The 13,660-nt window shown below is 34.6% G+C and overlaps 1 protein-coding gene across 1 annotated transcript in view; it reads right to left on the minus strand.

The window, feature by feature from the left end:
* The window catches only part of LOC108781134 (uncharacterized), a 12,467-nt gene extending 1,774 nt beyond the window's left edge, over window positions 1-10,693 (minus strand). The window contains exons 1-9 of the mRNA XM_018549032.1: window positions 10,592-10,693; window positions 8,772-10,511; window positions 8,464-8,695; window positions 7,504-8,018; window positions 7,157-7,368; window positions 5,677-7,089; window positions 5,239-5,405; window positions 4,828-5,018; window positions 983-4,712 (exon numbers count right to left, since the gene is read on the minus strand). Of these exons, the coding sequence (XP_018404534.1) occupies window positions 983-4,712; window positions 4,828-5,018; window positions 5,239-5,405; window positions 5,677-7,089; window positions 7,157-7,368; window positions 7,504-8,018; window positions 8,464-8,695; window positions 8,772-10,511; window positions 10,592-10,693 (8,302 nt within the window). The remainder of the gene's footprint in view (window positions 1-982; window positions 4,713-4,827; window positions 5,019-5,238; window positions 5,406-5,676; window positions 7,090-7,156; window positions 7,369-7,503; window positions 8,019-8,463; window positions 8,696-8,771; window positions 10,512-10,591) is intronic.
* Window positions 10,694-13,660: the final 2,967 nt, after the last annotated feature.

Consider the following 13,660-nt stretch of genomic DNA (forward strand, 5'->3'; position numbering starts at 1 on the left):
CAAAATAAATATATTTTAATATATATATATATGTATATATAGTAGTACAAAGCTGTGACAAGGTTGGACATTCCATATAACATTTGTACACGATAGAAAATCTTTTCTGACAGATTCGGAGGGAAAAGAAAAATAGATAGTAATCGATGAATAATTGTGTGTGATGCATAATATTTACAGGCCTTTCTTGTGCGCATACGGATCAATAATGAAAGGATCAAGCATTTCATGCGACACTGATTTGTACAGAGATAACAAGTCAATGTTCATCATTCGTAGTTTCGTGTATTACCTTTAGACAAATATAATCTCGACTTTGCTATTTGTCTGAAAATAAACAACACATGGCTATACCAGGCAACGCTTTTGCACAGGAGAGCACACAGCCATTATAAAAAACAAAAGGTGTTTCTGTAGTATATAATATGTATAGATCAAGATGTGTGAATATGTATCGAGTGTGTCTTTGAGATGGTCAGCCCACATAAAAATTGCATCGCATGATTTCGGTCGAGAATGATAACAGTAATTTGTAAAAAGAGAAAAAAAGAGTCAATATCTCTCAACATATACAGGTTGGCTTGCTTTGAAATGTTATTCGATTCTTGCAGCTCAATCAAATAACATTTTTCACAAAAATTATTGCTTTGCAACGCTCACGATTAGATTATCCTCTTAGACCACATATCCATTCGATAGCAGTTACAATATTTATATAACTTTTATAATAACACACATAACGTTTGAAGTTTGAAAAATATATATACAATCGGACGGATGAGTACTGTAGAATAGAATGAATCGATACTCTGATTCATACATTAGATATAGAATTCGAATTGATATATGGCAGAATTTATAGTTAATTCTAATGACTCTGTATATTGTCTACTATATTTCTATCTTTATGTATATATATATATATATATATATAATATTCTAATATTACTTGAATTATATACTGAAAGATTAGTGAGAATACCTTTTAATTCGTAGATCATAGCCTCAATATCCTTCTCTGACGTGGTGACAATGGACGCGGAATGGAAATTGGTTTCTATATCGATGCTCTGGTTTGTCGCTTTAGTACCGCTCAGTAGATCATCGTCCAGAATATCAATGTCCAATCGCGAATCATTGAAATCTCTCGGTGAGTCCATCTCGATCTCGGATACTCCCCTTGGAGTATCGCCAGCTTCGCTGGATTCGGACGAGCCATTCTGTTCCTGCAGTTGAGAGACTGCCTCGCGTAGTTCATATATTATCTGAGAAGACTTGTCCTCGTCCAGTCTCAAAATTATTTTTCTCTTCTCAGATAAGTCATCCGGATCACTAACTTCTATCGATTGCCCATCCTGCGATTTTACTCTTTCCAAGAATCGACCCTTCATTGCATCCACCTTGGAAGATTCTTCTTTGAGCTTGCTCGTTGTTTTATTCATCTTGGGAAATAAACTATCATCCTCCGCAGAAATATCTGCGCCCAGAACCTCACTGATCTCTTCCGTTGCACTTGGCGCGCTCTGAACATTCTTCTCGTTGTTTTGCGAATTGCTTACAGAATCGTACGACGATTTCTGCGAGATTTCGTCTAATATTCTCAATACGTCCTCTGATTTATGGATGGTTTGATATCTCTCTGGCAAATTAGCAGACTTCTTTGTGATGCCTACCTTCGGAAGGTCATCTTTGTCTAGAATTTCAGACACCTCGAGGCTCTCCTCGGAGATGTCTTCATACTCTGGATCTTTTAATATGTCGAATGTTTTGTTGACACTTTCGATTACTGCTGCGTTTGATATCGCGATCTCGTTGTTCTTTTCGACTGTATCATCCGTAATTTCTTCTTTAGTTTGTCCAGTCCGTATCATAGACACATCATCGTCTATTACCGACTTAGAAGAATCGAGCGATGTAACAGTTTTTTCTACAACATCCAATCCACTTACAACAACTTCCACTAAGTTGTCCAGCTGCTCACCATCCGAACTATCTTGTTCCGAGATTGATTCTAGACGTTCTTTTATCTCTATAGGCATAACATCTTTGTTTTCTTCCACAGCACATTCATTCTTGTTCTCATACGAGATAAATTCCTCTGCCAATTCGACTTTAACATCAATTTTAAGTTCAGATAATGCGTTATCCTCGGCGCTACTTGAATCCAACTCTGTGATTATAATTTCTTGTACTTCCGATATCGCTTCGCGTGGACTTTCCTCGTTATCGATTTCCATATATAAGTTTACATTTATGGCAGATTTATCGCCAGTCTCATCGGTTTTCTGTAACGAAGCATCTATTATTTCCTCACGATTACTAACTTCATTATTTTTACAGATATTCACTGAGATTATATTACTTTCGCTTAAATCTTCTACATTTATTTCTTTTTGCGTTTTGTTATTCAACATTGATATATTTGAAACTTCAATTTGATTATCTATATTCATATCCGTATCATATAAGAATTCTTTAAAATGACTATCTACATTCTTGTCATTTTCTACAATATCTTTAACTCTGTCTAATAATTCAGTCATAGAATCAGAGATTATGTTATCAAACTCTTTGTCTTTAGGAATGCTTTTCTCTTTATCGTTTTCTCTAGCGATTATGTCCAATATATCGTCAAGTTCGTCGTTACTTCTTGCAACGTAAGATTGTGCTAAAGTGTCGGTAACGTTCTGTACTGCGACATTTGTAGATTCCCCCTTTGGAAGAAAATCCGACACGTCGCTTATTAAAATGCTTTCTGCTTCTTGATTTGTTATATCATCGATAGTCTTTTCTGAGAAATTATTCAAAGTATCGTCCAAGCCCGATTTTGAATTGTCGAATTCCTCACGTACTCCAGTACTAATATCATCTTGTGGCATTTCGAACGAATCAGACGTCGTCCAATCATTTTTATCCTTAGAAATATTTTTCGCACTGACCCGACGCGATCGATTTTGATCAGCGTTAGGTGCGAGTGCTATTGAATTTGTGATACTGTCATGCATTTCAACATCAATTCTGACTTCTGCCTCGGGAATATTTCTTGATGATTTCAAATCCTTACCGGCAAGAACGTGCGAGTTCTGACTTGAAATTAAGCTAGGTGCACTCAATAAACTTTGCGATATAGTTTCCTTTGAACGGTGACCAGCAATGATGGGAGATTGCACTAATGCAGTGTTTAAATGTTCGGAAAGTTTCAGAGAATGTGCTTCTTCCGCTTGTGATTTTACAAAGTCTTTTTCAACTATTGCTTCATTCAACTCGCTTTGTTCATTTATATTTTTCTTCGAGTCATCGATAATTTGAGTTGTTGTATTCTTCGCAAAATCAAGACTTTTCCTGCTTTCTGATACTTTGGAAAGGATTTCAGAAATCGATTTTATATCGAGTTCGGAGGCCAAATTATTCAGCAATTCTTCGTTTCCGCTTTCTTCTAATACTAAATTATCGTCACTTGCAATTTTAATATGTTGTGATAATACAGATTTCTCTATTTCGTTCATAATCTCTCGGCTTTTGGCTTCGTAATCGATTTCATGAGACGAATTGGAGATAGTAGGCGCTTCTTCCGGGATTATTGCCGATATTTCATTATTTATTCTGTCCGATATGTATTTATCGTGACTCGAATCACTGGAAGATATTGATTTCCTATTATTTGTCGATGTGGAACAAGATTCCATATCAATTATCTTCTCTGGTGACACTGCTTGCTGTTTCTCATTTTCAGTATCAATTACTTCACTAAAAACTGATTTAGATATTATCTCTGATATATCTTGTGACGTATTCTTTTCATCGTTATTTATTTTAGATTGCTCATTCGATTCGTTACTTAAACGCGACATTATTTCTGAAAGCGCTTTTATATCCTTTTCAATAGAACTTATATCCTCGCTTAAGTTTTTATTATTTAACTGTAAAAAATCCAACTTCCTCGAATAAGTAAGTATACTGGAATCAGTAACACGTGCAACATTTTCTGTAAAACGCTCAGATTTGCTCGGAATAGATTTAAATCCAATGTTTATTTCCGGAATTTCGGATAGTATTGTGGAAGTCTTTGATTGTGATTGATTGATATCAGCAATTAATCTATTATCTACTGATTCAGTGTTAATAGTACTGTGATCTTCAAATCTTGCATTCGACATTGTTTGAACTGTACTGGTATTCGTTTTAACATCTTCCGCATCGTGCGATACACTAGTCTGTTTCATATCAATAGTAATGGATTCTCTATGCCTTTTAGAAATAGCATATTTTCCAGAACACACATCATTCGCAGTTAATAATGCTGAAGGTGTTGTTTGAATTTTTTCGTATACTTCTGTCGATGTATAATCGTCTAAAATAGTTCGAACACTATCGCAAGAATCTCTAGTATCTTTTAATTCTAAAGTGTTTGCGCTCTTAATATCTGCAAATTTTGCAGGTTTCTGAAAATCATCCCTTTCGCACTTATCATCGTACGTTAGCGTTATGACATTCGTTAAGTCCTGCCGATTTTTTGTTAATAAGAGATCAGATTCCGATCTGGATCTTAATAAATCGCTACTTTTGTAGAGGTCCTGTATCCTCTTAAGCGGTATTTCAGGTACTTTAAAATCAGCTAATGACTTTGGTTCTATAGCTAAATTGTCAGTTTCTTTGATATCTTTCTTCGATTCCAACTTTTTACGCATCTCATGGATGGTCGTGTCATATTTCTGTCAAGTATAAAAAAAAATTAAATGTAAACAGAAGTTTCAAGTTATAATAATAATAATCGAATAATTATCTATATATATATACACACACACACACACACACACACACACTTACTTTGATTTGATTTAATAAGTTTGCTTCCAAAGCACGTAGCTGTTTCTTCGCTTGCTTCTTTGCTTCTCTTTTTAGACGCGCCATTTCAAGACGTCGTTCCGCTAATTTTTCAGTAAGAACTCCTATCCTTCCTTCGACGTCGCTCGTATCAGACGACACCGTGGTATCTATAAAAGAGCACAGACGTCTCTCTGATCGTGATCAGAGTTTGGAATTATGCAAAAAACTACATTTAATTAATATTTAATAAAGTAACGATTTGTGATGATTATTATAACATCCGCAAAGAAACTCGTTTCAATTCATAGTTACAATTTAATTTGAAATTAATTTATTATGAATTTGTTAAGAATTATCACACATTATAATGTAAATTAATTGGTCTTTTATATAAGTGTATTTATATATTACCCCCTCCTTGTTGACTCAAATTAGATGCTGTTGCAACGAGATTAAATGCTGCCTGCTCCATACGAGTAACACGGTCCTCTTCTGCTCGTAATTTTGCATGCCACGCCATCCACTCCTTGACGCAGTTCTTACGTGATGCAAGTGCGGTTTCGCGTGCGTTCAAAATTCTGAAGAGAGAACAGAAGAAAATGTACAGCTTCAAGAATATGCATGTGCATGCCTGTTATGCGGATTGCCTTTGCAGAGAATCTATTTTTACAATGCTTTACTCAATGTGGCGTGGAGATGTGCAGTTTATTATTAGACTTTCCAGCGTACTTTAGTGATTCAATATTTTATTGGCGGAACACACGTGTATCGCGTCAAATAACAGTTTTCGAATCATATTGAAGTAAAAAAGAAAAATATGATAAATTAATATATACACCATGCACTTACCGTTCAAATTCTCTGTTTTGCGAACAAACAACTACGGATTTTGAGAGATTTTTTTCACTTTCGGAACTATGATGAGAAACGGCAAAAGCACTAATTTGAGACATTGATGCATTTTGAGTATCTCGCTCGATTCTAGGAAGACTATCATCATTCTCAAGTTTTTTGTGTAAAGTTTGAGTGGATCCGTTTTCCTTATCCTTGACAGCCTTCGAATGCGAATGTTTCTTAACGAATGCCTGAAGCGAAGTTTGGCTTTCATTAACATCTAATTCGTTCAAGATTGAACTTTCTTTGTTGTTAACTAACTGAAACAATTCATTCTTCACTTTCGTTCCTTTATCATGATGCTTAACAAACTCCTCCAATATATGAGAGCTTGATTTGGATCCCAATATATTTTCCGTTGATATACTAGAAGATGATTTCGTTTTTTGATACTTAGAATTTTTACGTTTGGAGCTTGTTTTCAATTCGGTATTATATTGCGACTTTTTGGATATGTCTCTATCGCTCGTGATAGATTTGTCGATCTTTTTAGAGTTCTTACTTGTCTGTGATATTTCGGAGATTTGTGACTGCGTTTTTGAAACTGTGTCTTGGGTTATTGCATTTATCTCTTCTTCTATAGATTCACTATTGGTGGTTACAGCATTAGAAGTTAATTCTTTCTCCTTTGCGATTGTCATGGTTTGTATGGAAGGCTCTGTTAATTGCGATAGTTTTGAATGTTTAGACACCACTTCCGCTAACAATGATCTTTTAGACAACTCTTCTACTAATGTATCTGATTCGGATTTTGTATTTTCAGGAACTGATGCTTTTACTTCTGGTCTCGGTGACTGCGATAATCTGATCTCATCTTGATTTTCCAAGAGCCGAATATTTATCATCATGGGATGGCCTTGCTTCATTTTCGACTCCATGTCCAATCTCTGATTTTGCTTCTGCAGCAAAACATCTGCTCTGGGCATTTTTTCTTCGTATTTTCGAGATCTCAGTTCATATTTTGGTAAATCGCTTTTCTTTTGCAACTGTATGGGACTTTTCTCTTGCTCCTTACTCTCAGCTAAGTCATTGGGTTTTGCTGCGGATTTATTGCTTTCTTCACCTAAATTTATAAATACGTTGGACTTCAGCCAATCAAATTTGGATACGTCGCTCTCAGATACATGAAGACGAGTGTCCATCTGATGCTGAGATTTATCTGAATCAATCAAGGAGCTCAAAGAGCTATTACTGCGTATATCGTAACCTTTCATAGGACCTGATAATCTTCTTGGCGATTGACTGTCTGCGGTCCTCTTTAATTTCGTTAAGATATTCTTCGTTGACATTTGCAAATTGAACATGTCCCTCTGTTTTTGCAACATACGTTTTCGTTCTTGGCTTGTAATTTCGTATAACAATTTTAATCTGTCAATAAACAAAAAAAAATTAACACAATAAATTAAAAATATACCGTCACATAAATGTTACTTACCTTTGAATTTCATCTTTTTCTTGTTGTAGTTTTAGAAGCAGAGCTCTTTGTTTTTTTCTCAGGGAACGGGCAACTTCTCCTTTCATTACACGTTTCTGCAGTTCCAACTCCTCCAATTTCTTAGTTTTGTCGTTTATTGTTTTTTCGCGAAATTTAAATAATTCTTCGATTTGATAGCTTCGTTGATTCTCGTCTCTTAAAAGTCGTGCTATCTGAAAGGAAAATATAAAAAAATATGCAATTAATATCTACAATTATAAATACAAGCAAGCGTATATACATACACACATACATGTATATATGTATGTTACATGTATTATATATATATAGACATATAATGAAATTACCTCTGAACCTATGTACTGATTAAACGAACACGTTACACCCCGGGTCGAGATACTAATTTCAGTTCCGGTTTCTGTTTTTATAGATGATGTAGTTTCGTGCAAACTAATTTCCGACATGGTCCTTATTCTGCTTGGCACTGATACCTGTTCTATTTGATCCAAATCTCCGAATTGTTCAGCCGAATCTAAGGACAACTGAGGACCTTTTTTTTCTCTCAAAAATGGTTCGTACGCGTTTTCTCTGTCACAGATCTCTGTCAATCTATTTTGCGCGTTTCGTTCATTTGTGGATATATCCGTTTGGGTCGCTATATCGTTCACTGTTTGCGTTTGTACTTCCGCCACTTTCACTCCCACTTTTATTTTATTAAATTTTCCATAATTAAATCCATAATCTGATTCATCAATATTGCCTTGGTTTGGGATATAATGCTCTCTATTGAAATGTGCTTCATCGCTTAATTTTCGAGGTTCGGCAATGTCTCTTTTTACATAGTTAGCTGGATTCCATGTTGCTGTAAGAAAAATATTTCAAATTATATGCCCTAATAACAAAACCTGCGGAAACAGATTTGGAGCAGAACCTGCTGAGAGAAGTTGACGACAGATTGGCAATAGAAAAACTGAGCAAAGTCTGCGCTTATCTAGTCATTTAAAATTTAAATGTCTATTTTGATAGTTTGTCCGTGCAATCTAACCGCTGAGTGCGTTCGGAGAGCACACTGTTAGCATCATTTTATCATCTTATGTCAGCATACTTCGCTCAGTTTTTACTACAAATCTGGTGCAAAATGTCAATGTCACCAAATCCATAACCAAATGCGGACGCAGATGGCTACGGTTTTGTAAATCTGATTGAATTTGCTGCCAATTTACGCGCAAATTGGCAACATTTTGCTATCAGAGTGTTTAATATATTTAATTATTTATACATAATTCTATTAATAATGGATTTCGTACTTTTTTCAACAGTATCATTATTAATCACTGCAGCTGCACAATCTTCTACAATTTGTACAACTTTTTCTTCATTTTTTTCATCGACTTTCTGTGAGTTCTTTTGTTCTTGCACCTCACACTTAGTATTGAACAAACACTTTTCAACATCCATTACTTGTCGGAGGGATTCATTGTAAGAGTCGTAAAGATGTAGTTCTGCCTGAAATTGCATATGCAAAGCTGTTGGGTGTATCTGAAATTCCAATGCACTTTTACTTTACTAAAACTATTATGAATGAACAAACGTGTGACAATGTATTCATACTCACCAATTGTACTTCCTCTTGTTCCTTTTCAGATTTTATTACTGGCTTGTATTTTTGACATCTCGCATCTTCCGAATCACTGCTCTGCATTAAATATTTCCTTCGTTTAGATCTGAGTATAAGATTCATTTTTTCTGGTGTCATTAAATTATGAAATTCTGGTTGGGAATAACCGTCTCTGAGAGAGATTCTTCTAGGATCAAATAATGCCTCTGGCAATGTAGTGTCACCCACATCATTTGAATCATCGTTAGTGGTTGTTTCTTTAGTTGTAATAATGCTTTGGGAACACAATTCCTCGTCTTTTTTAATGCTTGTACTTGTAGATTGTGTCGCGGAATGTTCTGTATATTTAAAATTCTCTGACGTTTTATTTGATCTAGCAGAATTAATGTTCTGTTTATTTTCCATAGCTATTTCAATATCTTTACTTTTTGATGACTGTGCAGAACTTATAGGATATGCACTTATTCGACTTCTAGAACTATTTGTCTCAGACATAAATTCAACATCTTCTGATTGTTCTGAATTGACACTATGTAGTTTATCTTCGCCTTTATTATTCAACATTTTATTTTTATCAGACATTCTTTTCGTTTGCTCCTTATAAATAGTATTTAATTTGTCTTGTTTCAATAGTCTATTATCTGAATCAGATTTATATTTCAGGTCTTCTATTTCAGACTTTTGTTTTAAAAAATAGTGAGTTATGTCTTTAGATTTATTTTCAGTGCTAGATAAAACGCCCATATTATCTCTCAATGTAACTTTATCTAGCGTCTTCCAAACTGGTGATTCACTGCTAGATATTCGAATCTTAGATTCTGAAAGATTGTCTTTTGTTAATTCTACCGACTGTACATTAAAAGACCTCTGTCTTTTGTCATTATCTTTTTTAACAATAGACGATAGAAAATTTTTATCTTTTGATTTTACCGACAAAACATCATTAACTTTTGTAACGTGGAATGGTCTATCATTTTTTGGTAATTTTAAATTGCTTATATCACTGGCATCTTTTCTGGAGATGTGTCTTGGACTTCGACTACGTTTTACTTGGTCTTGCATGGATTCGTCCCTCCTTGCACACAAAGAGTCATCTTTTTTCATCCTCTTGGATCTGTTTTCCTTCTCTCTAGAATTATCTCTAACATGGTCCTTCTTCTTACTTAAATTAGACGCAATGGAGACATTTGGTGCTTTCAATGGTTCTATGCTTTCGCAATTAATAAATGACGATCCATCTGAAGAGAAGTCTAATTTTCTCTGTACTCTTTCACCAGTTCTTAGGCCTTTATCAGATCTATCGTGTGCAAATTCCTTTATAGCTGTTTCAGGTTTTGCTGAAGGCAACTCCTTTGAAACAGAATTCTCTCTGCTGGAGAAATCCAGTGCTTTTGGAGAAATTTTTAGATCAGGTACTTTCAGCGGTTTAATGAAGTCCATTTTTTGTTTAATTTGATTTTGTGCAGTCAAATTTTGTGTACTAGTTTTCAGTATTGAAGAAGTCAAATTGCTTTTTGTTTGAGAACTTGAATCATGTACTTTAGCGCTGATATCAGAATGTTCTTCTAAAGCAAGCTTTTGTTTTACTGCGCTAATAAATGTAAAAGGATATGGCTGTACAGGATAATAGGATATCAAATTTTTTAAGCTATTTATGCCAATTGTGGGCGCTTGCAAATCAGCTAATTGCTTTTCAAAAGTTTTCTGTTGCACCTCGAGTTCTCGGGTAATCTGTGCCTACAATGAAAAAATAAATGAGAAAAAAATGGAATTTTATGTTTATACAAACAAAAAGAGATCAAGTAAAAATCACTCACAACAGCAGAGGTCTCGGCGCGTTTGGCAATAACATCTGGATCCGAGAAGAAAACATATTTTTTTTTATCAATGGATTCTTCTTTCTGACTACTATTCTTCATATTCTCATTCTTGAACTATATAGATAACATCCCATAAAATTACTATATTATTATCCATGTTCCTCGTAAATGCACAATAATTATAATGGAATGCAATAGCACCTGAATGCAATACAAAAAATATAATAATATAGTAGACAAAAAAGATATTTTCTTAATGATAAAATTTATTTTTAATAAAAAAATTCCCATTATTTACAGAGTAACAATATTTAACTGCAAACCTTGCAAACAGATCTGGAAATTTATAAATCAGTGCAGAATCTACTATCTTATAATTTTTATTATCTTACAATACTCCACCAGTGCGTTTTTACTCATTCATGTACTAATTGCTTACATGAACTTGGAATACCTAAAAAAAAAAAATAAAATATTTTCTTAATAATATAAATGATATTTATGCTTAATCAAATAATTTATTGTTTGCAATGGCACCAACTCAAGTAAGTCTTATAATATTAGAAATTGAGCATTCTCAGATCAATTATTTCATAATATTTATATTTTATTTCATCGTTATATTTTCATGTACTTACATTCTAGTTGCTTATACAGGCTTGGAATATGTAAGTAAAAGATATTTTAATAATATGAAATATATTTACATTTAATCAAGTAATATCATTGTTTGTAATGATATTGTTCAATCATAAGTCTTGCTATCAAAGTTGAGTATTTAGAAATTGATCATTTTACCATGTTTACAAAAAATATATTGTTATATTTTTAACAATAAAATATGTCTTTATTTTTTTAATCCAATAACTTGATCATGTATCACAGTCCTATTTTTATTGTTAATTACCTTAAAGTTAAATTTATGAATCAATTATTTCATTATGTTTACATAAAAAATATACTCTACTGCCTTGTCTTTACTCATTTATGTTTTAATTGCATACACAAGCTTGGAACATCAAGTAAAAGATATTTTCTTATTTTGAGACATATATTGATGTTCATCAAATAATTTCATTATTTACGAGTAAATTAAACCAAAATTCCATGTATATTTATAAAAATATAAATAAATTTCGATTTAATTTAATCTTATCTTTTTCTAAATCTCACAATTAGAAAAACATATGAAGTAAATTAGACTGAGATTAAAGTTAATCTATACTAGCAGATTAACTTTAATCTGTATTAGTAGATTATAGAAATGGACATTAGTTTGTATCAGAATAGAAGATTCATGTAATCAGAACGGAATCATTTTACAATTTTTTACAGTAAACGTACTCATTTACATTACTCATTTATGTTCTAGCTTACACTTGGAATACCTAAGTATAAAATGATCAAAAGATAAACCTAATTGAGGCATCCAATAACAGGTGAATGATTCTCCTTGATCCAATGTATTTTGTTCAGCGATAAGGGCAAGGTAAACGTGACATTCTCACGAAAAACGGTAATCGCGCACTCACACAAGTAGGGAAACACACACGCACACCAATTTACGGCGCCGTAGTTTAAAGATCTCTGCGGTACGATAGAGAAGAGAGTAGCAGACGGTAGGATCTGATAAGATCTACGATTGACGATTTCTCAGGTGATTCCAGGTCTTACTACAAGCGTCCCGCAGAAGCGTCGCGCAGCGCGGCGTTCCCTTTTCACCACTCTTCACCGCACGTCAATTCCGCGTATGCGTTGATATACGCACGGAGTACCGCGTGCGTACGAACGCGGAGAGAAGGGGTACCGCACACTCGGACAGTTTGCCACAACGGCCGTTTGTAAACCACGGTCACGTGGTACGTACGTCGGGTACGCTCGTCTGATCGCTCGCTCGCGATTGAACATAGCACTATAGCAGCGCCAGCGCGCCGACGAACGTAATCAATAGCGGTGACGCGGCACGTAGCTGGTTCTACATTAGTTGCAAGTCGATCGCAAGTTCGTTGCGACAGCCAATCTCAAGCTTGCATTTTGAAATCAACGCGTCAGATTGGCTGTCGCGACGAACTTGCGATCGGCTTGCAACTAATGTAGAACCGGCTTAGCGTGACTGACGTAAGTCCGGATCTACAATAGATGTTTTAAGCCGTAAGAAATTGACCAATTACAGTCAAACACGAGGAGAATAATTGACTGTAATTCGTCCATTTTTTATGGCTTAAAAATTTATTGTAGATCTGAAGTAATGGCTCCAGCACACTGGACGCGGAAACGCTTGCCGTGCGGCAAAATGTGACACGGTAGCCAATGAATATGTTAGGAGCTGTAAGCTCATTGGCTATAAGCAGTATCCCTATAAGCGCAAAATATTATAATAAAAAGAATAAATATAAATATTATATTATAATAAATAATAAATATTTAATAAATTGTTAATAATAATTATTATTTATTTATTATAAATATTATATTATAATTTGCGTTAAAAGTTACAGAATATGTATACTGATCTATATCAACTAAAGCCCTAAACACAATGCGAGGGAATAGCGATAGCGATAAGTTTCAACCTAACAAAAATGCGTATTTCGGTGTATTCGATTTCTGATAAGTTGAAACTTACCGCTATTGCTATTCCCTCGCATTGTGTTTAATATTAAAGAAAAAGGGCAAATTCTATTGATGGTGTGGTGATGAGTAGTGATGAGTGCGTTCAGATTCCTAAAACACTCGGGGGTACTTTTCGCTGGGTTCCGCCCACTTTACCCAGGGTGCGGTCGAGTTGCCACTAAGAATGTTTTGAAGCGTTTCTTGATTGGTCAATTTGTAAAATTCTTTCTTTTGATTGGTGCATCAAACGCTTCAAAGCATTTGTAGTGGCAACTCGACCGCACCTCCAATCACTCAGCGAGCACCCACCCGGTAAGGAATCTGAACGCAGCCCAACATACTTTTGATGAACTTTGGAACGCGCTGGTGTGTTGCGACAACAACGCCATCAAGCAAACCCAGCAATCACTCACATAGACCGTTTATACTTTAAATTTAAAAAGCTAACGGCAT

This window comes from Cyphomyrmex costatus, unplaced genomic scaffold, assembly GCF_001594065.2.
Source record: "Cyphomyrmex costatus isolate MS0001 unplaced genomic scaffold, Ccosl1.0 scaffold123, whole genome shotgun sequence".
Classification (NCBI taxonomy): domain Eukaryota; kingdom Metazoa; phylum Arthropoda; class Insecta; order Hymenoptera; family Formicidae; genus Cyphomyrmex; species Cyphomyrmex costatus.